Here is a 26,226-nt window from a genome sequence, read left to right as displayed (position 1 = left end):
TATTTCTGACAACCTCGCTCATTTTTCTGTCAAGTAACTCAGAGAAAAATTACATTACCAACAATTTGCAAGTGAAATTATGGCCTGATGACGATAGTATCACACTGCACAGTGTTAGTACACAACGACCAGTATGCAAACTTCTAACCTAAAGAACTAGATTACGTACCCTCATTCTCGTAACACATTTATTATGAAAGTAAATTCAAGAGGAGGTAATAAATTCAAAAATAAACAACTAGACCTAATCACTGTCCGCTGTATCTGACAATTTTGTCGACCCTCTCTCATCATCACTATCTTGTCTCTGGTCAGCCTGACCTTTTATTCTAGCAATCAGTTCCTTAGCAGGATTGAACACTCCATGCGTTTGCTGATTACAGATGTAGCAGCGGGTAGATTTACGGTAATTCTCTAGAGCACACTTCTCACAGAAATAGTGCCGGCATCTGGAACAAGAAATGAAGAAATATGATTAGAGTTTGTGGCTTATAGCATTTAAAAATCAGAGATTTAGCATTCTGATTTTCAAATTTAGTGTTTTGTAGCAAATTGGTTAAAAATAGCCATAATTTGCTAAACTGCACACACAACAGTTGGGAGTAAAATCATACTGTTTAACCACACATTGCTTGTCATGCAGTTCTGAATTCACTATGGAAAATAAGACAAACGTCAACATAAGACTGCAAGAAGTATTAACACACACACGAATTTAAAAACACAATTTCAAAGTGAAAAATACTATTCTGAACATATTTATTTATCGCAGTACAACACACCTACAAGGAAGAGAAATTTCAATGGTGATTGAAGTACAACATGACAATTGTTTAAACGGTGTCCTCCTTCATTCGAGACCGACTATCAGTTACAATTATGTTGTACTAGCTAAAAAAAAAAAAACCTCTCTACATCAACACTGTTTGTAGAGGCCCATATGCACAGCAGTGCTGCCGAGGCAAAGAAAGGTTGGCAAAACATTTTTCTTCTTCCATTCAAGTCTTTGATTGCAACGCCGGCACATCAATATAGGCCTCTCTGTATCACTTACATAAAAATGCCCCGATTTGTAGCTCTCGGCATGCTGTTTGATCGTCACTTCGCTTCTACCCATGGCTACCAGACAATAAAATAAATTGCTACCGTACTTTAAAACAGAACTACTGCTGAACACCAATGTCAAGAATAACCGACTATGATTACGAGTCAACACAAAGAATGAACTTGTGAGCTTGAAAGTGTATTTGCTGTTTGATTGGTTGTTCTTTGCAGTGCTCTTTGGCCGGTGAAAGATATTCCTAATTTAAGGCGCCGTAATAATTCTTTCTCCTGAAATAAATAACAACATATATCTTATTTTCAAGAACAATGCATTGTTTTTGAAAAGACAGGTTTATTTCGTACAAAATCGAGAGTTTCGCATCTATTTCGCATAAATTGTATAATTTCGCATATTGAATCAATTTTGCATTTTACCGCTAATTTGAAATCACTTAAAACCACTTGTACGGGTCATATAAGATTAAGGCACATGCACTGACAAGTTTCGACATATTTCGCATTTATCACAAATGCTAAAAATCACAAACTCTATATTTGATACATAATGGTACAACACTGAACTTTAACACAAACCGGTCCCGAGAAAACTCATGTTTGCCTAGCCGAGCGTTGTGGACCGGTCCCCAGTTATCTCGTGTTAGCAGCAGACTGAACTTTAATGCTATCTTTTGAGATATAAGGGAACTATTTGGAGGTCAAGGGTGATAGCACTCTGTTATGTATGGTTCTACACAATCGATAGTCGCATTTCTTTTCGAGTATTCTTCATATCATAGATTTTCTTTGCATTTCTTGACAACATGTTTACAAAGTTCGAAGAGCCATGCAAGATGTCAGCGCCCAGGGATCGCACGTGTTTAGACAAAGATGAAATTATTCATGAATTATGTGCTGATACAGGCTCCTTATATCTAAGTGATGCTGAATATTTAGATTTCGATGATGAAATATCTTCTAACGGAAATGTTTCAAGTGATGACGAGGATATAGCCTTATCTTCAAGGTGTGGAACTCACGTAGTGCAGAACGAGTCTGATAATTGTGTTACGGGTGTAAATATTTTAAATAATGTAGTGTTTTCTGACAACTGGGTTGTGGACAACAGTGAACTTAGGCTAGAGGATTTTGAAGGTGCTCCTGGTATGAAGGTATGGCCTAATGAATCTGGAAACATAGGACAAGTAGCAGGACTTATGTTTGGTGAGTATTTTTTGCAGTATGTAGCTGAACAGACAAACTTATACTATGAGCAGAAGTCACATTCTCATAACGTATCCCCTAAAACACTAAAGTGGACTAATGTCACTAGCAGGAAAATTCAAAAATTATTGCTCTGTGTATATTGATAGGGCAGGTGAAGAAATCATGTCTGAAAGATTACTGGCCAACCGATCCCCTAATAAAAAAAAAACCATATTTCCGAAAACTATGAGCCGAAATATATTTCAAGAAATACCCTACATTTCAACAATTATTCAGGAAGGCCACTAGAAAAATACACAGTAGTCCTTCAAAAGCTAGTGAAGTTCTGACAGTTTATTTGAATGCATGCACTCCAGCTTAGAGGTAGTTAGAAAGTGGCTGGGAAGAGAGCTGTGCATGGGGTGAAGGGCAACCAGTCCGCAATGTGTTAAGAACACATAACACGACCAGAGCATTCATTACAGGCGACAAGTTAACTGTGTGTACCAATTCCCTCACAGTGCCATATTTAGAGATTTTTGTGGAGTGGATTTATAGAATTTTCACAAACAAATGAGAAATATTCTAACAATGGTGGTTGCTGTTGTTAAGTAACCAGTCTGAAGTCTAGATTTTGGTGGCTTTCCATTATCCCTAATCATATGCTAATACCACATTTAATTTCCACAAACCTACAGTACTGCATTCAACATATCTAATCCTCAAACTTTTATTCCATTATTACATTAGTCTAGGATGGCTTTAGAACTGCCAGGAACACACCTCTTCCTGCATTTGTCTTAAACATTCTTCAAGTATTTTCATCATTCTATTAAAACTAAAATTAAATACTTGTATCTTTCTTCCTGTTGGAGTAACACACCATGTTATACTTCCACTGGATGCCTTATTACAGTTAAAACTTGTTAAAAATAATCTACTGAGCAAGCTGGCAACGCAGTTTGGATCACATAGCTGTCAGTTTGCATTCAGGAGATAGTGGGTTCAAACTCCACTGTCGGCAGCCTTGAAGATAGTATTCCATGTTTTCCAATTTTCACACCAAGCAAATGCTGGAGTTGTACCTTAATTAAGGCCATGGACACTTCCTTCACAGTCCTAGCCCTTTCCTTTCCTATCCTATCGTCACCATAAGACCTGTATGTGTTGGTGCGATGTAAAACATAGCAAAAAATAATAATAGCATACTGATAAGTAAATTAATACTCTGTAACAAAATCCTTAATACTGTGTTAAACTCTTCATTATACCTTCTGACTTGTAGGCAAGCCTTTCAACCTCCTTATACAATGCATTCTTACTTCGTGAACAATAGCATGATCGTTAAGAAAAAGTGATAGCTGTTACTTTCTTTGGCCAGTTGCACTGAAGAACACATGTTGAGTATAATACGAAGGCTGATCAAATATAAATGGGAATTTGAATGCACCGCTGCTGTTAGTAATAATTCTGAGGCCAGGATGTTGGTGGCGGTGTCTTGAGAAGGGGTTTGCATGCGCGAATGATGGTGGAGAGCTAGGCTGCTTCAGTATGCCATGAGTGAGCAAGAGGTGCACAGTCTGTTGCGCAACACACCATTATCAAATTTCTCGCAAAAGAGGGCACCAACCCTTCCAAAATTTTGAGACTGCTCCGCACACAGTGTGGGGAAGAAACACTTTTGCAGACTCGAGTTTACAAGTGAGTAAAAAAATTTGTGGCAGGAAGAGAAGCTGTGGAAAATGAACCTCATGAAAGGAGACTGCAGACAAGCATCACTGCAGACAACATTGTTGCCATTCGTGATATTATTGATGAAGATCGGCGAATACATATTTTGCAAATTGTTTTTGCCGTAGGAATAAGTAACAGAAGTGTTCAGAAAATTGTCTGCCAGGTGGGTTCCTCGTCTCCTCAACCAGGACCAAATAACTTTACACCAGGAAGTTTGTCACAGAGACTCCTGCGTCGCTATGAGGAGCAAGGAGAGGATTTTTTACGTCGTATTGTGACTTGTGATGAAAATTGGGTGCATCATTACACCCCAGAGTCAAAGCAAGCAAGCATGGAGTGGCAATGAAGAGACGACAGGTCCAGTCAAGGCCAAAACACGCCTATCCACTGGAAAGGTGCTTGCAACTATTTTCGGGACTCTGCAAGCATTTAGCTGGTGAATTTTCTTCATGAACAAAGGACAATTAATGCTGCCTATTACTGCTGCCTTTTGGATGAAGTAAAAGCTGCGCATCGCAACAAGCAACCCCCGGCAACTGATCTGAAGCATCATTCTTCTCTATGACAATGCAAGGCCTTATACTGCTACTTTAACGCAGGAAAAACTGGAGGAAATTCACGGGACACCTCTGGAACACACTCCGTACAGCCCAGATTTATCGCCCTGCAACTACCATTTGTATAGGCCACTCAAACAAGTCCTAGGAGGACAGGAGTTCGATGATGATGCAAGCGTAGAAAAGTTTGTGCGCAACTGGCTCCGGACACGCCCCTCTTCTTCTATCAGGACGCCATCAAAAACTTACCAATCCAATGGAGAAAATGTGTATCGAAGGCAGGACACTATGTAGAAAAGTAATCTCTATATGTGTATATTTTGTTCAATGCAATACATTTTTAAAAATAATTCCCGTTTATATTTGATCCCCCCTCGTACATCAAGTGTAAGTGAAGTACAATGATACGCTGTTAGTACTGAGGAAACAAAGAGCAGGTAAGTCCGTCACAAAAACGTGTTATACTGCCTTAAATCTTGGTGGTGCTAAAAAACAAAAACAAAATAAAAAAGTAAAAAGATAATATCAAGTAATTTTGCCACACTGATGAAATGTATGAAAGTGTGGAAGTACACAATGCCCATGTGGAAACTAGCCATAAATATAAATTGAAAAGGAGTTATACAAATGTTATATAAGACGTCATATATTTTTATCGGACTAGCTGACATGCCCATGCTTTAATATGGAATTCTACAGTGTGTACAGAATTGAACATGAAGTAGTGTACAAACTGTGAGATTTAATCAAATTGCATAGCTCTTTGCCTTATCCGAGAAACACCATGGGGAGGTCACCATGTGAAGTCTGGGTTGGGGAATTTTAATTATATTGGCAGGCCCCCTTGTCTACTGCTGGTCACAATTGAGTTGGAGAGATTTCATTATAATGTCAGGCCCCCTTGCCAGACTCGAGTTGGGGTATATTCATTTTAATGGCATTGCACACTGCCGGTCACAAAACCAAGACAAAGAGACCAAGGATAAAGCAAGCGTCAAAACACAGCAAACCATTTTCCTCAAAAACGATTACAGATACGAAGAACATTCATATAAACATTTTTTTCTGGGAAATTGAATTTGAGGTACACTTGGTTCACTCCATTGTTCAATAGGACTAACTGTTTAGGCAGCATATTCAATTTGAAGGGTTCCAAGCGTATGTTTTCCTCTGACTTGCTTCACATTTTCTCTCATTACATCACCCACTTAAAAGACAGCGTGATAGTAAGTAGCCTGTGTGTTAACTGAAAGTATCAGCTGTAAACTTGCCAAATTTGAGATCCATCAGTCAAGTAATTTTTAAGTGAAAAACACAGACAGGTACACATACAAACTTTATTTACTTATTATTATTAATTATTGCTGCCATTTTGTCCCTAAATCACAGTTCTTCCAGAAACCATTTGATATTCTGGGATTATATACAACCTATGTTTCCCGGAATGATGATCTCTTTCAAATGGTAAAAGAAATTTCAAAACTGGCCCAGTAGTTTCTGAGATTACCCCTTACACAGCCACAAACACAAGTCTCTCTATATACATCAGTAGAGATTATGAGGGCAATGTCTGTCACAGATGATCACAGGAGCCTCAACAGAAACCAGTGACCCCAGTGACCTCGAGGGCCATGACTATGGAATTCTGAGAGAAGAATTGATGTGTGATATAGAAGATTCTGTGCTTGTCTTGACTTACACTGAATTGCATGGATGATCTTTCTCACTAAATATAATGTTATGTTATAACAGTGGCAACAAGGATATAAGACTGTAAGAAAAATGAACAAGTCTAATCCTGAAAACATCAATGGGCCTCAGATGCTGGTTATTACTGGTACAGTTGGTTCTTTAAGTGAATCATCAAGGGAGAGTACACAGAACAACTAGAATTCTATTTTGAAGTAAATGGCATAACTTAGAAGAAGAAAGCCATTCTTTTCTCAGCTTGTGATAAAACTATATAAGCAACACTTCACTCATTAGCAGCTCCTAACAAAAGTGATTTATCCATACAGTAATGCACTTACGTTGTTATAAAATCATTGTAACCCAAGACAGAGCAAATATGTGCAAAGATTTCAATTTAATAAACTTGATCAGTTACTTAATGAATCATTAGCAGATTACTTAGCACAGTTGCAGTGATTAAGCAAGTAATGTGAGTTCCACAATAATTTAATATCCACCTTTTCAATACAAATTATAAATGATATACATTTATATTAACATTCAGGGGCTATTTTTGACCTAAATCGTCGGTCATCATCAGCCATGAAGCAAATTACACAAATGTATCAAATAAAATAAACAATGTAACGACACAATGGTCTTAAAAAACTGTACGTACAATCAATAGAATTTTAAGTTAAGGCTGGCTGAATAAAATAATTTCTGTAAAAAGTTTAAGCAATGGAAGACACAGTGTAGTGTACGTACAGTTTTTTCAGACCATTGTGTTGCTACATTATTCATTTTATTCAATACATTTGTGTAATTTGCTTCATGGCTGATGATGACCTACGATTCAGGTCAAAACTAGTCCCTGAATGTTAATATAAATGTATATAATTTATAATTTGTATTGGAAAGGTGGACATTAAATATAAAATATTTAACGATTATTGTAATTCAGTTCAATATGGACCAATAATCAGGAAATTCTTATCTACTGATGAAGAAATATTACTCAACAGATTGATTTGCGGTATGTGTAATGAGTGACTCCAGCACAGTCCCCTCGCAGACTCTCGCTTAACGTACCAAAGGGTCCTCGTAAGGAGGCTATGGCGGACGAATCTGCCTCACAGGTAAACTTTGAGAAATAGGTTACCATTACTAGTCATGAAATAAGATGGGCCTAGCCTGTTGGGCTGCAACCAGTTTGACTTTTTTAATATTACAGTTTCCAAAAATAATTTGATTCAGTGCACTGATGTCCCAACTCAAATGAAGTTATTAGAAAATATTCTCTCTATACAAAGAGGAGTGTTTGAAGGGACAGCAAACCAATATTTAAATGTTCCAGACCAGTGCCATTTGCTATTTAATCAAAAGTAAAAGCAACCTTAGAGAAGATGGTGGATGAGGAAATGTTAGTAACTACAGAACAATCTGACTGGACCGCACCAATTGTTCCAGTCTTGAGAGGAAATGGAGAAATAAGAATATTTGGTGATTACAAAGTAACTGTTACAGTCAATCAGTGAAGCGTTAACTAACTTGTTGGACAGTCGGTGATTTACAAAAATTAATCTTGACAAGGTCTATCTACAGATACCAGTACACGAAGAATCATGAGGGAACCAGTGACCTATAATAATCTCTCTTGCTCCCTATGTACATTCTTCCTATCCTCCTTTTCTAGCTCCTTTTGTAACATATCTACAAATACCAACTTAGATCCTGGTGGAAAAGTGTATGTATGTATGTATGTATGTATGTATGTATGTATGTATGTATGTATATTCTTACTTAGTGATAATGGGGTCCTTGAAGGAATTACGGCAGATAAAACACTTAAAAGGTAGATCATCTCCATCCGAATCAATTTCATATTTATGTGGTTCTTCATCTGCTTCACCATATGTTCCTTCTTGCATCTCACGTTCCAACTGCCATCCAAACTTATAGTCTGACCTGTCATGAAGAAACTTGCAGCTATCTGAAAAAAAGAGGAAAGTTACATGAGCTCTGTTTTCACCGTTCCAAAATTCCAAATATGCATAAAATCTCCTTTTGTACCAGAGTGTTTATACAAGCCAATTCCTTTCAGTTCATTCCTTCTGAAATAGTCTAATGTACCTTTTGGACAATGAATCAGCATGTGGAATAATGTTTAAACCTACCATACCTCACAAGAACATAAGATGACATCTCTAAGGAAAGTGAACAACAAAGACACAAAATTTAGATCTTGTCACACAGGAACAGAAGCATCACGTTCTCTGGAGGAACGAATCTAATAGTAAGGTAACAATTTGTACAGAAATGCATTATTTAATTTTAACTCAGTGTTAAATTGATAAACATGTTTCATTCCTTGCAAAACAGAAAGCAGTAGGTTATCAACAGTTTTTCAATGTGGAAGAGGAGCTTAATTGCAAAACACACCAAATAACGGTCAAGGATATTTTTGCCGGGCTCAGTGGCTCAGACGGTTGAGGCGCCGGCCTTCTGACCCCAACTTGGCAGGTTCAATCCTGGCTCAGTCTGGTGGTATTTTAAGGTGCTCAAATACGCCAGCCTCGTGTCGATAGATTTACTGTCACATAAAAGAACTCCTGTGGGACTGAATTCCGGCACCTCCGTATCTCCGAAAAATGTAAAAGTAGTATTTTTCAGTTGGTTATCAGCATTAGAAACTGTCAGAAATGTAACCCATGTAAATTATTCTATATGAGACTCGGACAAGCTTCTTGGTTCATGTTTATGTTCTTTTGTTTTCCCATGAGCATCTTCTCAAATTGCCAGTATCATAACTGGATTAATTTAATATTACTGTTGACTAGGGCTCGGATTCATATGCACTAAAAACTCCAAAATATGCATGCATAAATGCAATAAAAATAAAACAAAATACACTTACCAAATGCATTATTTAATTTTAACTCAGTGTTAAATTGATAAACATGTTTCATTCCTTGCAAAACGGAAAGCAGTAGGTTATCAACAGTTTTTCATTGTCTTCAGCGGACAATGACTTTCTGTTATTGGACAGCATTAATTTACATACTGAAAATGATCATTCTACATTGATGGACTTAACTGGACAATACTTGTACACTGGCACTGACTGGTTGGAACATTATTCTGACAAAGACTGCCTGATTTCACGTATGTAGTTGCTTATGGATTCAATCTCTTTCAGTCCTGGGTTTGAGTCCAATGCTGCACTGAGTTTTCTTTTAATTTTTTCTCTAGTCTCACGAGGGACACCATTTAAAGAACTAATTGTGTTTTGAATTAACTGAAGGGATTCGTGCAGGGGTGCACCGCGAGTTTCTAGGCCCTTAATCACCTTTGAAAGTGATGAATAATGCACATGGGTGAAACCGATATCTTTATATACAGTTTCAGATTCAAATATGCACTTCGCTTCACGAACACATGCACTATGACTATCATCAATGCTTTTTAATAAAGTATTTGGCTTTACGTCCCACTAACTACTTTTACGGTTTTCAGAGACAGCGAGGTGCCGGAATTTAGTCCCGCAGGAGTTCTTTAACGTGCCAGTAAATCCATCGACATGAGGCTGTCGTATTTGAGCACCTTCACATATCATCGGACTGAGCCAGGATCGAACCTGCCAAGTTGGGGTCAGAAGACCCGCGCCTCAACCGTTGGAGCCACTCAGCATCAATACTTTTAACTACATCTTTCATGGTAGAACGATGCTGCGGATAACCAAGTTCCCCATCTTGTGAGAACAGATTCCGGCAGAAGAGTAACCTGAGGCAGATGAGTTTTGTACAACTGTACACGAGCCGGTGCTTTGAGGAAAGGTTTTTTCCCCACTTGAAATTACATTGTTGGCAGATGGAAAGGGGGTATGTATCTCTTCAGCAATTCTATCAATTTCCTAGGCCTAACAATCAATAGGCTCCCCCCTTCATTTACATATAGCATTTATAGAAAGCCCACTCAAACAGCCACTACTATAAGAAATGACTCGCTACATCCTCAAACACAAAAAGCGGCTACATATAATAGCTTGGTAGATCGAGCATTCAGGATTCCGATGTCCAGAAAAAACTTAAATAAGAAACTGAACACCATTTGTTTTATAGCAAAATTTAATGGATTTAATGAAGCCTTTATTGAAAGAATAATCAATAAATTCAAATATCACCCAAAAACCTCCCTAATAAGAGAGGAAACTAGCACTGCCACATTTTCAACATTTACCTTTAATAAGAAAATATATAACATCACTAACGTTTTTTTAAAAACGCAATGTTAAAAAAGCCCTTCGTACTAACAATAGAAGAACAGAGATCCTGCATAACTCTATATCAATAAATAAAAGTAGTCCTTCTTCAAAATCAGGTGTACATAGGTTCTCTTGCCAAGCTCTTACCTAGGTCAAACAGGACGCAGTTTTAAAATCAGATATGCGGAACATGTCAATGCTATAAAGCACAACCATTTTTCTGCACTCGGCCTACATATGAAAGAATTTAAACACAACTTGACTGAAATAGATCCAGATCTTGAGGTATTAGAAGTTCTAAACAAAGGTTCTTTACTAGATGTCACTGAAAACTGCTATATTCATTTAGATCAATATTTCAATTCAAACCTAAACTTAAATGATATCTCCAAGAAACCAAAGACTCTGTTCGAATTTCTCATTGCATTTTTCAAAAATATTAATATTCCGAATAATAGTTCTGTCTTTCACATTATGCATAATACTTTCTCACGCCACGCGCTTTCACAGCATCACCCTCCCTAATTCCCCCCTCCTTCCACTTCTCACACCTCCCGTCACCCCTCCTACCCCAACAATAGCTGTTCCCTTGACCTAAGCTGTCCATCGCGGTCAGTTCTCTCCATCACGCGCCATAGCTTTGCCGCCTCAGGTGAGTCTCAGTCGCAGCCCAGTCACATCATGTTGCAACATAATAATAGACCACAGACAATAGCACAGTCAACTTCAAACTCTCAGAGGAACATTTTACGCAAATTGAAGATTGTATTTTTGCCAAAAGCTCAAAGAAAATGTTTACTACACCCTTAACAGGTGACTTTTAATGAAAAGTTACTACAAATTTGAATGCTTAACTGCCAAGTTCATCTCGAACCTAAGTTTTACAATGTCGTGTGCATTTTAAGAGAATTGTGTTTGTTTCATAACTCATGTTTGTACTACACTCGCACCAGTGACATTTAATGAATAAGTGACTACAAATTTGAATCTTTAACTGCCAAGTTCATCTCGAACTTACACAAAGTTTGAATGTGTTACATATATTTAAAAGACTGTGTTTATTGAGTCCTAACTCGTGTTTGTACAATCTTATTTCACCCTTCATAGACTGTTTTGAAGTGACATTTAGTGAAAAGTGACTACAGATTTGAATCTTAAACTGCCAAGTTCATCTCAATCCTAAGTTTTTTTAAATGTTATGTACAATTTTGAGAGGATTGTATTTGTTGAGTCCTAACTCATGTTTGTACTACACTCGTGGCAGGTGACATTTAATGGAAGAGTGTCTGCAAAAATTTGAATCTTTAACTGCCAAGTTAATCTCGAACTTCCGCGGGTTTTGGTGTGTTGTATGTTTTTTGGAGGATCGTGTTTGTTGAGTCCTAACTTGTGTTCGTACAGTTTTGATTCTCCCTTCATACACTGTTTTGATAACTAAATCTAAACTTGTAATGCACTATTTTATGGGGGCCGATGACCTTCGATGTTAGGCCCCCTAAAACAACAAGCTCATCATCATCATCACCACTATTTTATGTCTTTTTATTTTTCCTCTTAATTAATCATAATGCTGTAACATTTTGTGTAACGTATATGTTTGCATGTATGCACCTATGCCTATTCCTCACATTTTGGCTGAAGATGACGCTAAATAGCACTGAAACTAGTTCCAAGTAAATATGTTGTAACTTAACCATTATAACATTTATTTGTATTGAAAAGATGGACCCTTTAAGTTACCTCTCTTACATCTCTTCAGCAATACAATGCAATCCATGGGCCAAACATGTGACACAGATGATATTTGGAAAAAATATTCTAAGAGACTGACCAGCTTTCAACATATACGAAGCTGCATCTGTGACTAAAAGGCGCACTTTGTAACAATCACTCTCCGATACACCAGGCCACAAAAGTCGCAGGGAATCGTTAACAAACGTTGCAACTATAGCATGGTTGGTTTTTTCAAGCACTCTGCACAGAAGTAAATGAGGTTTGTTGGGTTCTCCTGGACATAATTTATCCACTATGAAGTTTGCAATGAAGCGACCACACAAATCGTTTGTTTCTTCTACCAATATCCAGGCAGAGTTCCCTCCTATGTCAAACCATATCTAATCCATGACAGAAGCATGCAGTGAAAGTAAATAGTTCTTCCTAAGGGTAGATTCATCTGGTATCTTTCAAATGACACTATACTTTTCAAGAAATGAGCGTACATGTGGATTATTCAATTTATGCAGTGGAATGTTGCTGCATACAAAAACTTTACAAATGTCGGTGGAAATGCACTCACCGTGTTTTCATGTCGGTTAAAAATAGCTGCTGCATATTCTTACTCCATTCTTTTGATCTTGTGAAGTTGTTTTCAAATGCTATTTAATTTCAATTTTTTTAATCGCATTTTACACTCTTGTCGCACACTTGACAGTATACTACATCAACATCACTTGTATAGTCACTATCCCTTACATCCAGTTTTTAATTAAAAATGACCTAAAGCTCTTATCTTAAGCCATTCAGAAATAGACGACGAGTAAGTTAAGAGATGAATGCACTTGTTTAAGCAAACCTTGGGGGGCTACTGTAAGCAGGAATGTCAGGAAGAAGGAAATAGTTGTTGTGAAAAGGGTCTTATCCGTCTACCTGCTTGTACTGCAACAGTGAAAACACTTTCCTTGATCAGGGAAGGCTTCTCGTGTTGCCAAGGATTATACAACATATACAGTTAATTGGATTTTTCATTTCATTCTGAAATCCTAGATAATCGATCACAAATAAGAGAAAAATATATCTCTTCATGCACTAATGTTCAAAATGTGCACCAACATTCAAAATACAAATTCGCACATGCATTTTTTTAAATCCGGGCCCTACTGATGACGAATCGCCATCTTTCTTGACACCACATGTTAGGTATTTATAACAACTAGTGCTATAACCAGATATTTTATATTGTTCGTGCTGATGCACCACCTGATAAACTGGTGCAGCAAAACCAAAGTGTGTAGTCCTTCAAAATGAAAACCATGTACAGTCAACACTCGATTTACCGTAATCGGATCAACCATGTCACGGCTTTTCAAAAACATTAAAAACGCACAGCACAAAAGCAGAAAACCATGACTGATTATTTTCAGAAACAGTAAAGTTAAGTAGTCTGAAAATTTTTCTTTGCCTTATTAGTTTCAACACCGAGCTCGATAGCTGCAGTCGCTTAAGTGCGGCCAGTATCCAGTATTCGGGAGATAGTAGGTTCGAACCCCACTGTCGGCAGCCCTGAAAATGGTTTTTCGTGGTTTCCCATTTTCACACCAGGCAAATGCTGGAGCTGTACCTTAATTAAGGCCACGGCTGCTTCCTTCCCAATCCTAGCCCTTCCCTGTACCATCGTCGCCATAAGACCTATCTGAGTCGGTGCGACGTAAAGCAATTAACAAAAAAAAAATTCAGTTTCAACGATAAGTGCTGTTTATTTTTCCAGTTATTAATTGTGCTAAGGTCTACTTTTACTGCAATGTATTGAGTAAGATAATAAAAAAACAGTACAGTAGTATCATTTTTTATCATTTTAACTGTACTTTCAGTACACCTGTTCTAACTTTTTTTCAGGTTAACCGTGATTTTACTCATCCAGGAAGCCTTAACCCTACATTATCCCAGTTAATTGAGAGTTGAGTGTAGTGTGTTATATTACCAATAAGAAAATGTTACAGAGTGTCTAAATTTACAATTGTTGGTTACTAATGTTCTAACCAAACACTCACCTCCAAAACCACAAAAACCAGTCTCCTTGTAGTCTTTGCAGATGTCTGGCTGGTAGTCCCATCGCACAGTTGATCTCAAGTGTGCAGGCGCTCTAATTGGTCCTTTCCTTACCTAATCATAATTGTTCACTTTAGAATAAAACATGATCATAATTACATCAGAAACAACTTAACAATTATCAGAACAATCTTACCATTCCACTAGAGGCATTCCCTTGGGCTGTATCACGCTTCTCATAGTACTGTGTATAATTATTGAGACCTCGGTATATCTTGTCATCCTCCTTTCCTTTCAACTCCTGAAAAAAGAAAGATGATCTTTAACTTATTCGTCCTAAACTTAAGTATACGCAAAACTAAAATTTTGCATAACCTCTATATTTATGTAGGTCGAGTCATAAGTCATAGCAACTATTTGTTTTCTTGCGAACAGGAGAGAACATAGAAAATCTAAGATTTGCATTTGGAAATTTACGGTATGTACTTGTGCATGATGTCACTAGAGGGTGTATGTAAACAACAGTGTGGGTCTAAGCATGCCCCCAAGTTTAGTGTGTGAGTGAGAGTGTCACAAAATGGAAGTCAACAAGCAGGAGCAATGAAAATAGCAGTTCTCCGCGGCAGAAATGCATGCCAATGCCATGCAGAACTGCGGGAAGCATTAGGTGTGCATGCCATGCCCTATAGAACAGATCTTTTGGACAACGCCATAATCCTACACGATAACGCGACAGCTCACACAGCAGCCATCGTTCAGCGTCGCTTACAACGGTGGGGATGGGAGGTTCTTCCACTCCCGCCTTATTCGCCTGATCTGAGCCCATGTGACTATGATCTAATCCCCAAAGTCAAGAAGCCATTACGGAGACAACGGTTTGCTAACAAGGAGGACATCGTAACAGCATTTCAGAGAGAGGTGTCGCACGTTAGCGATACATAGCAGCGAATGGTATTCAGCGCCTGCCCCACCGCTGGCAACACACAGTGGAAACCTTGGGTGATTATTTTGAAGGTCTGTAACCAGTGGAGACCTGTCCTTTGTACGTAGTCTTGTGTATTTGCCGGCTATACCATAATAAAACAATGTTTACCAATGGCCTGTGTTCTGTCACTTTCCTACGAGAATTTCCTGAAGTCAGAATTTGTCTTCAGGCACTATGCATAAGTACATGCCCTATATTTCCAAATTCATATCTTAGATTTTCCGTATTGTCTCCCGTTCGCGAGAAAAAAAATAGTTGCCATGACTTATGACTCTACCCTCGTGGATGAAAACAAATAAGATGTACCAGTACTAAACTAATATTACAAACAATCAGAGTAAGAAAGCAGAAGCTGTCTTGAAAACACTAAAGTGTAAATTACATACATACTATTGTTAAAAAGAAAAAAATGTGTGGGGGCAAAAGGTCATTTAAACCAGTAACAATTTAAAAGCAAACTGAGATATGTTCATTCTTTCTCAGTACCTCATTTCACATTATGTAAGTTTTAAATGCTGTTTATTTATTTATTTATTTATTTAGCATATGGCATTGCACAAAAAAGGCAAACATCTATACATATTAATATTGACTAATAATAAAAATAATAAATAAAACATACAAATAATAAAATACATATTAATGGAATGACACAAAACAAAATAAAGTTAGATTCTAACGTCCAGTCAAGCTATTCACTCAAGGCTCGATGATATAGCACTGAAACAGTCTCTAGGATCACCTGTATAGGGTCTCAAATTGCACTTCTCTATGATGTGCTGGATGGTTTGGTATGGTGCTTCAATACTTGGTGCTTGAATACTTACCTCACTTTGTATAGGTTGTATTTAAATGCCATACTTGCTGCTACCGTTGGATATATGTTCTATTCTCATGTTCAAGAACTTTACAGTAAACATGCAGAAAGAAAGGAAAAAGTTATTGCACACAAAAAGGGCAGCATCCAACAGAAGTAGCTCAAGACTTCACCATGACTCCATGGTTAAAAAACACATGTTGTCAACAGTGAGATCATAGAAGAAAGTGATGAGGTAACCAGTAATCTTTGTTCGATACACATGAGGAGATAAAATGAAAAAAGAAAAAAAAAAAATAGAGAGAGAGACATTACTGGTCATACCACACAAGAAAAGTGTAGCAACATAAACACATTTACATCCAGTTAATTTTTTCTACAAATACTCTGCACATGGAAGTCTGCTGTGCAAGAGTTCAGCCATTCTTGCACTTTTGTTTTTAGCACCTCAGGTTCTTAACCCTACAAGTGCCAATGCTATATTTCATAATGCCAGCCATTAATGTTGAAACTGTACTAGTTTAGAAAATATTGTATAAAATTGGTAAATACTATCAGAAACCAATAATATATGCACCATTTTGATCAGAAAGACTTTTCACAATAAAAAGAAATATAAAAAATGAAACTATTAGAACTAAAGATCCTTTATAGAGAGCAAACTTTTTGTTGGTTTTAATTGTTATTATTGTAAAAACAGAAAAGTGAAATTTCACCCAAAAAATATCATAACAAAAAAAAAAAAATACAAAATTTTCCTCATACAATGCTGAAATAACCCTGAAATTTTCAAGAAAATGTGTACATAATTAGCACTTATAGAACATTTTATCGGAAGATAGTGGGTTCGAGTCCCACTGTCGGCAGCCTTGAAGATGGTTTTCCGTGGTTCCCCATTTTCACACCAGGCAAATGCCGGGGCTGTACCATAATTAAGGCCACGGCCGCTTCCTTCCAACTCCTAGGCCTTTCCTATCCCATCGTCGCCATAAGACCTATCTGTGTCAGTGCGACGTAAAGCAAATAGCAAAAAAAAAAAAAAAAAAGAAAAAAAAGAAAAAAAGAGAACATTTTGTCACAATATGGGAAAAAGAAAACATTCCATTTTTTCCTTGCAGGTTATTCTGATTCTGCTTCCTCTTCCTGGGCTTTCTTCCTTTTGTGTCCGCTTGCTCTGAACAAGTGCTCTAATTGATCACAGCATGTTTCATGGATTCCCAAATTACATCCTGGACACCAATGTCTGGATCGCCCTGGATTTTCTGCTATCGTTTCACATACAGCGCACTTTGTCAGTTGTCTGCAATGGTATATCGTCATCTGACAAATGATCCAAACTTCCGCCAGCCTCACCTGGATTTTCAATGTCCTCAGAATCATTTTCACTATCAATTTCACTAAAGACACTACCCTCATCAAGAGCTTGTAAAATATCAGATTCAGTCTGCAATGTTTTTGATTTCAACGCTGCTATATTTGTGTACTACAGTCACGTGACAACTACTAGATACGAGATTTGTATAGACATGAAACTCCAACAAATACTACCAAAAGTGACAATAGGAGTAATAAGTGTGAACTAGAGACATTCAAGTTGATATAGCTAGTACGAATGTTTCACCAACAGATGGCATAACAGTCAAGAAAACATTTACTGAGAATCTCAAAAAGCGATCCTAGCACCACAGGAAGGCACAGTGAGCAATTTTAGCGATCCTTGGCACTTCTTGGGTTAAAATTGTAGAGATGCAAACCACTTTTTGAGGTACAGGTAGACGCGATGATCACTAGAGGCAAGGTCAGGACTATATGGATGGTGATCAAAAAGTTTTCAACTGAACTACTGTATTATCTGGAGAACAAGGGCAGAAGCAAGTGACCTAGCATTATATTGAAAAAGAACCAGCCACAAATCAGAAACACAAGAAATTTTGGTTATGCTGATGATTTTGCTACTGCAGCCGAGTGTGACACCTTTGAACAGGTTTAAGAGCAACTGAATGAAGCACTAGCTAAATTGAACACACATTATTATAAGAATCAGCATAAGTCAAACAACAAGTATGTGCATTCCACCTCAGTAACTTGTAAGACTATGTCCCTAATACTTCACAACACTTATCTACAAATATTTAGGCAAAATGTAATTACTGAAAAAAAAAAAAAAAGTACAAATGAAAATGAAAATTGCCACACACACAAAAGAAAAGAACAGTAGTATTGTAAACTCTTCACAAAACAGATCAATCATTGAACATTTCACGAACATAAGCTTTACAGATATTGAATGCCGACGTCGACACAAGTGTACAACTGAAGTTTTTGCCGCTGAAAATCAAAAATCATGTTGCAGAGCCCATCTATCGACTCGGTTAATAGACTGCTGTAGCTGTCTCTCAGCAAATGCCACCCTTCCGGAGCTGTAATGTAGAGCTAAATCGTCTACATACAGTGATGGAACAATTGCGGGCCTAGCAGCGGCAACTATGCTGTTGATGGCGATTGCGAACAGTGTGACACTCAGTACCAATCCCTGAGGTACTCCATTTTCTTGAATGTAATATTGAGATAAGGCATTCCCTACTCAGACTCGAAAGAGCCGGGGGGGAACATGAAGTTCTCAATAAACGTTGGCAAATTTCCCCGAAATCCCCACTGGTATAGTGTGGAGAGAAACCCATATCGCCACCTAGTATCGTAAGCTTTCTCTAGGTAAAAACAACACGATGACGAGGTGTTCCTTCCAGAGAAAGGTAAATGACGCTCTCCAGTCTAGATGATCAGTGGCAGACCGATGAGAGCGAAAACCACACTGGTGGTTAGACAAGAGACCTTCCTTTTCCATGGCCCACACAAGATGCCAGTTAACCATCATTTCAAATAGCTTACAAAGGCTATTTGTAAGGCATATTGGCCTACAACTATCCAGAAGTTTTGGATCTTTACCTGGCTTGGGAATATTGGTATCAAAATTCCCTCACGCCATTGAGATGGAAACGCACCCTCACTCTACATTCTGTTGAATAGGGTGAGGATATCCTTGACACATCTGGCACTCAAATGCTTCAGCATTTGATTGTGGATTTTGTCCGGTCCATAGCATAGCATAGTCTGCATAGCATGACTGCACTCCGCAACTCCCACTCCGTGAAAGGCACATTGTAGGGATGTGAAGTACTAGAGGCAAAAGAGAGATGGTGTGCCCCTGCTTCACACTTAATTGGAAGAAATGCAGAGTCATATCTCCCGGAGCTGGACGTACCTGCAAAATGTGATGTGATGTAGTTTGCAATGACTGAAGGAATATTAACTATATCTCCATTAATGAAGATTCCGGGGACTGAGGGCACTTTCTGTACTCCGACAATATGGCGGAGTTTTGTCCACACTAAAAATATAGCTAAATAGCATAAGCCCATTGTACTATACAAATAACATGTCTTTTTTGAAAAATACAATACAAGAGATTAAGACACTGGATAAATTCTTATCCAGATGCCCAGAGGAAATTTAAATCGATGGCCCCTCCGGAATTCTTCGCCTCCTTTGCTGAGAAGGCAGCAAAATTACTGATAACACCAACAAGTTTTGTAGCAACTGCTCCCGAGAAACCATCAACTAGCAGACAGATAGCTCCTCACAGCACCAATAACCAAGAAATGAAAGAAGGAAGAAAAGAAGATCCAAAGATGTATTTTATGATAAGTTAAATAAATATGTGATGTTCTAAATAGACCATTACGATAACGTATTGAATAGGTGGAACCTTTAGCTTTACTAAGCATTGTAAAAGCCAAAGCTTTACCTTGTGCTATGCAACATTAGTACGGTACCATGAGTCATCATTTGCAGCGTAGACATCTAGGCATGGTATGACTGTCGTTCGTTTCTTTCTTTCTCGTGGAGGACGTGATCACGCGGTGCACAAGGCTGCCAACTTAGGAACTATGAACAAGACGGCTGGTGTACACTGTTAGATGCAACTACTGACATAACCATTGGTTAGGTCTGGCTAGTGAAACCACTGGACTGGGGTCAAGAAAAGAGCAGCAAAGCAGCTGTTAGGCCTCTAGTACTCTGTAGGGTGATAGCAACACGTTATCTGTTGGATGGTAGTGAAAAGCCGGATAGTGAGAAAACCATTGGTCTCGTTTGGTTAGGTCCAGCTAATGAGAAAATCATAGGTCTGGATTGGTTAGGTCCAGCTATTAACAAAACCACTGGCCTGTCTGGGTAAGCCCCATGTTAGGGCCACGAAGAGGCTGTTAGGCCTCTAGCATTCTGTGGTGAAAAGCTGAATTAAGTATGCCAGATAGTGACAAAGCCATTGATCAGGATTGGTTACTTGTGGCTAATGACAAAATAAATTGCTCTGGGTAGGCAGGGCCTGAAGATCGAGAATGCAGTGCTTTTTTTTACACTGTTTCCTTTTCAGTTATACTTACTTGTGTTTTTATTCTGTTCAGATTGGTAATGTAATGTCCTTCACTTGATGTAATATCTGATTATACATCAGACAATGGCAATGCTAGTAGTCCCTCAAGCAATGGAGAATGGCACGTGCTACATTTCATTAGCTTATAAAAACGAAAAATTTCAGCTTATAAAACTAAATGTACATTTGGAGGCAGACTGGTGGGTCCCTGGCTATTGCAATGAACACATCTCTCCTCCAAAAGGAATTACATATAAGATTTTCATCATTTCTACACATTTTTTATGTTATTAAGCGTGCATAGCAGATAGTAAAGCTCTATTCTACATGATCACCCAGAACAGTGATATATATATATAGTACAAGCTCTCATGCACTGGGCGAGTTGGCCGTGCGGTTAGGGGCGCGTGGTTTTGAGCTCGTATCCGGGAGATAGTAGGTTCGAATCCCACTGTCGGCAGCATTGCAGATGGTTTCCCATTTTCACACCAGGCAAATGCTGGGATTGTACCTTAATTAATTAATTAATTAATTAATTACGGCCACTTCCTTCCAACTCCTAGGCCTTTCCTATCCCATCATTGCCATAAGACCTATCTGTGTGGATGCCACGTAAAGACACTACAAAAAAAAAAATACTCTCATGCTGAGAGTAAGATTCTCCAGCAGTACTTGGAGTGGTAATGAAGAGCCCTTAATCTGTTTTTGACCGTGGTTACCATGTTATTTTGCAGCCTATGAAAACACTACCTATATAGACACATAGGAAGTTCGGATAAAGAAGCCGATCACTGCCAATTTACTTGCATTTCATTCCACTGTTAGCTGTTAATTTTTACACAAGAACACTTTCAGTCAAATTTATAAAACTATACTTCCTCCTCATTTGAAGTATGAGCAATGTTAAGCCAGTCAAGACTGTGTCAGTAATTTCAACCCCCTTGATGATACGATATATCTGCATGTGGCTGTCGGTTTTTGCAATATAAAAAGAACCTACCCTTATCTTCTGGTATAACTTTACACCCCGCAGCCCAACGTTTATAACATTATAAGGAAGTGAAAATAATGCAAATCTTATTTGGAATTCCTTTTTAGAGGAGAGATGTGTTCACTGCCATGTCTAGGAACCCACCAGCCCGCCCCAAGAAGTATATTTACTTTTATAACCTAATAAAGAGCAGTAGCCGCCATCGTCCATGGCTAAAGTAGCTTCTTGCATTCTCATTGGTCATGGTGAACGGAATGTGACGTCATTGCCATCAATGCTGATAAATACATTGCGTTACCAACCCCGGCTGAATAAAAGCACAAACAAAAAAAAACATGTAAAATAACAATGCGGCTTTAACCATCCGGACCAATGGTCTTGTCCAGATCCTATCCTAACCGCCCGCACGGCAAGAACCAGTCAGACCAATGGTCTTGTCCAGGTCTTATGCTAACCGTCTGCACGGCAAGAACCAGTGCAGACCAATCGTGTTTCCACATGAAACTAGAGGCCTAGGGCCGCTTCGCGGCTTCTAACCGTCCAGACCAATGGTCTTGTCCACGGCAAGAATCCTAACCGTCCAGACCAATCGTCTTGTCCACGGCAAGAATCCTAACCGTCCAGACCAATCGTGTTTCCACACGAAACTAGGGGCCTAAGGCCGCTTCGCAGCTTCTAACCATCCAGACCAATGGTCTTGTCCACGGCAAGAATCCTAACCGTCCAGACCAATCGTCTTGTCCACGGCAAGAATGCTAACCGTCCAGACCAATCATCGTCTCCACGGCAAGAATCCTAACCGTCCAGACCAATCGTGTAACAATAATCACCACCACCAGCTATCGAAGCACCTCACTCATTAGTTCCTCAGTACAGAGGTTGGCAGCTATGAGCATAGCTTCACAACATCCTTCCCGAAAGGCCGCGAGCGTGTAAACAAACAACAGTCGTTCCGCGCGCATCTGAATGTAGCGAGTGCTGGGCTGCGAGAAGTAAAGTAATGATTATCTTCTTTCAAAGTATTGCACTTTTACCAACAGAAGTTGTAATTCCTAAAGTTACGTCCATCACATTGTTCCGAGGCTACTAGCTTATAGAGAAACACTGAGGATGATGCTTCATTCATCACTTCCATTCTAGGTTATTTGCTTAATATTTAAATTATAATTCATATGCATCAAAGGAAGTAAACGTTGAAGCAAATAAACAAAACAGCCTAACTTACCTTGTTTATCCGCAAAGCATTTTCAAATATAGCTTGAGCATCTTTTCCCACTTCAGTTTCTATTTCAAGAACTGCTGTAGCCCCCATGTCTACAGGATCTTCCGGCCCTGCAGTGCGTCTGGAACGGTAGGATACCATAACTGATTCCATGTCATCATCACTACTTGAATTACCATTTCCTTCTGATTTGGTCACTCGTTTGGAATTGGTCTGGAATTTAAAAGAAAAAACATGCATTTCAATATACAAACTCTGTATACACCGGAATTAGGGCTAAATTTGAAAACTGCTCTTAATATCTATAACCGTGAGATACCTGCCTGTTGTATATTTGGATTATCCTTCATCGTTTTCTTGCCTTTCTTAATAACTGTTGTTTCATCTTCACTGCTTTCTGTTTAGCAACATACAGATCAAATTAATGCAGATATTACCCTGCGAAATTTCAAGATTTATGAACTAACCATTCTTATAATTGGAAGGTGTAAGTCACAATAAATTAAATCTTACATAACCTAACATAACAAAACAACACTACATAAACGCGTCGAGATAGTACACTGCATTGTATACCTATATATCTTCACTTATTATACATACTGTTTGAATCATCGTCACTCCCTTTTCGCTTCCTCGCGGCCTTATTTCTTATATTACGTTTCTTGAATCCAAATCCACTTGACGTTTGCGTCTCAGCCATGTTTACAAGTTTACTTAGAAATAGGAAAGGGGTGGGGAGCACAGCTGTTTATGAAGGATATACGATTAGTTTTTATTTCTATACAATCTGCCAATACACTCTCCGTGGCACCAATAATATTTCCACTACCTACAGCATCTACACATATCTGCCATACTTCATTTAAAAATAATGAAAACAGAATCATGTTATCTATTGTAATTTATACATATATAATTTAAATTATAAGTGTTTCTCACATTTCTATAGATGATTCTACCGTTTTTTAAATGTAGTTACCTACCCTGTAACAGATGTCTGGGTAAAAAAACGCGGGAAGATTCTGATCGTAAACAACAGCTGTGGACGCATGTGGAGTTCGTATATAACAATATAATAGACAGCACTCTGGTAGAAAGCTGTCGGTTCGTGTGACATTTTTAATATCGAAAGTATTCGATGACAGATGTTTTTGGAAGCTATTTAACATTGAAATAAATATTACAGTTCATTTAGCTTGGTGTTTGACTCGGCGACGCTGGTAAGAGGATCCATTCATCTACTCTAAAATCAAAGGATAATTTTGAATTGGCAATATTTAGGAAATGTGTGAATTGATAGGATTCGAAACTATACCACCTTGCTAATTTACACCATGGTACTTCCTACAAAATCAACACAGAAATTTATTTGAAGAATGTCAAAACATTTCACTCATATTTACAATATATATTTGAAAGAACTGTCTCTGATATAACAGTGCATCTTGACCTTACAAGATTTAGCAAGATGAATAAGGACAGAGTAGGTAATAAGCAAGAACCTCTGCGAGATGGGACTGACTTTCATTAAGTGGAATCAGCCATTCACATTCTTGAATCTAAATGCTTCTTTGGCCAAGATTCGCACAGAATGCTCTATACAGGATGGTCCACCCGCTCCTAGTGATCTAATTTTATGTAACCCACTGCGATTATTATAATTCTGAAAAACATTTGTCCCTTTCCCTAATCCTGGATAACATAACAAGATGTGTAGTTACAAGCTAGAAGACAGCAGGAATTGTGAGCGCCACTATTAATTCATTATGGGTACCCCAAATTAACCCATAAAACTTGATTTGTTTATGCGGCCCTGCAAAGGGCCATTGGTATCATAACATAGAGTATGGAGCTGGGTTGGACAAGGCTGAGGAGGTGATGGTAGCCAACATTCCGGTTAGCTACATTGTACATGTGACACAAGTAGAGCAAAGTATGCCCCTTGTAACTATAACAACGTGCAATGGCAGGTAGATACATAGTTCTGCGAACTCCCTTTCTTTGAAGCAGGTCACGGCACAACATAAAGCTTATTCTCTCCCTCGTGATGTATTGTGTTTGTGAATGTCTTGCTCATCTATGGAGAAGCTAGATAGAAAGCATACCAGGCCCAATGCCTGTATCAGGAACATGATTCGGATAGATGACAACCGAGAGGCATGACATTTTGAAGTATGGAAAGATGTCTGCATGCCACTCCTTTACTGCTGCAGGATGTGGTTTCAACATGATGGGGCTACATCGCACGCAGCAGTGGCCATCCAGAACCATCTCCATGCAACTCATCCTGATAAATGGATAGGAAGGTGAGGACCTGTCTCCTGACTTTCCTGATCTTATGCCCCTGGATATTTTCACGTGGGGCCATGAAAAATAACTGGTGTATGCACAGGAGCCATCTAATCTTGGTCACCTTAGACTGCTCATCACTGAGGCATGCTGATGTTGCAACATGCCAGCCAGTTTCTGTATCGACCGTGAAAGTCGTCAGTTTGAGCAAATGCTTCGTTAAACAACTTAGGTAGCTGAAATCCTGTCACATGTTTCCTAACATAAACAAATCATTCTGTGGCAACTATTTTCAAGTATGCAACCTTGCCACATCCAAGGGAAATGGCGTATGATTACAACATTTGTACCTGTACATTATCGTACTCTGACCACAACCCTGCAAAGTGCACTGCTGCAAGGCTTGGGATGTAACAGGCAGGTCCCAGCCTATACAATACCTGTTCCTGATCTATGAGTGCACCTCCTGTTGTAACTTATGTGCTTTTCATATCTGTGCTTTTATATGGGTTCATTCAGGGTACTCATATTAAATTAATATTGACAATCATGATCATCATGGATAGAATTCTACATAATATTAAGGAGAAGATGATGGACGAGCATATAAAGTCTATGCTCTTTGCTGATAACATTGTAGTTTGAGGAGATAATGAAGAAGTAGCACAGACACAAGTTGATTTATGGAATGAGGAGATAAGAAATTTTGGAATGAAGATTAGTACTGCGAAAAGTAAGACTTTGATCATGCCAAGAGGTAACAGAAAATCCAGGGAAGTGATAAAAATAGGAAATGAAGTAGTGAAAATTTTTTAATGTTTGGGCATTGTGATATCACAAGGTAGAAATTTGGATGGAGAAATTGATTTAAGAATACAGCAGTCTGCTGTAAAGTTTCTGCCAGTGTGTGAGAGACATTGTATGGAACAAAGATGTGCCAATGAAGTGCAAGAAGGTTTTATACTCATCCTATTGTAAACCTATACTGACCTATGCTTCAGCAACCTGGATGTTAACTAAGCGGAACCAAAATAAGATACAAGCAGCTCAAATGAGGTTCTTGAGGAGCATACAGGGAAAGACAAGATGAGAAATGAGGAAACAAGGAGGAGCATGGGAGTGTGTAAACTTCAAGAAGAGATTGATATAGCAAAGTTAAAATGGTTTGGTCACATGATGAGAATGCCAGGAGAGAGAATACCAAAGTGAACATTCATGGATACAGAGACTGGAAAGAGGCCTAGGG

General features: G+C 38.4%; 2 protein-coding genes across 5 annotated transcripts in view; one reads left to right on the top strand and one right to left on the bottom strand.

Moving 5' to 3' along the window:
• Positions 1-171: 171 nt before the first annotated feature.
• mdlc (RING finger protein mdlc) lies at positions 172-23,414 on the bottom strand. Of its 2 annotated transcripts, none has more exons than XM_067148281.2 (7): positions 23,292-23,414; positions 23,012-23,085; positions 22,692-22,901; positions 14,435-14,539; positions 14,241-14,352; positions 8,013-8,202; positions 172-449 (listed from the first exon to the last, which is right to left on the bottom strand). In XM_067148281.2, exons 1-7 carry the CDS (start codon positions 23,389-23,391, stop codon positions 245-247), a joined length of 996 nt encoding a protein of 331 aa, XP_067004382.2. In that variant the 5' UTR covers positions 23,392-23,414; the 3' UTR covers positions 172-244. The 2 variants fall into 2 exon arrangements, with proteins under 2 accessions (XP_067004382.2, XP_067004383.1); XM_067148282.2 differs by having other exon boundaries at positions 23,012-23,126; positions 23,292-23,405.
• A 316-nt stretch (positions 23,415-23,730) lies between these two features.
• Positions 23,731-26,226, top strand: part of Orc4 (origin recognition complex subunit 4) — a 47,579-nt gene continuing 45,083 nt past the window's right edge. For 2 of the 3 annotated variants that reach the window (XM_067148286.2, XM_067148283.2), the window contains exon 1: positions 23,731-23,911. The gene's annotated coding sequence lies outside the window, so the exon portion shown is untranslated. Of the gene's footprint in view, positions 23,912-24,049; positions 24,175-26,226 lie in introns of those variants that run through there. The other variant, XM_067148284.2, reaches the window with a different exon arrangement.

The sequence above is a fragment of the Anabrus simplex genome, chromosome 5, assembly GCF_040414725.1.
Source record: "Anabrus simplex isolate iqAnaSimp1 chromosome 5, ASM4041472v1, whole genome shotgun sequence".
In the NCBI taxonomy this organism is placed as follows: Eukaryota; Metazoa; Arthropoda; class Insecta; order Orthoptera; family Tettigoniidae; genus Anabrus; species Anabrus simplex.
The sequence above is the reverse complement of the archived record's forward strand: the minus strand, read 5'-3'. Positions and strand labels throughout refer to the sequence as shown.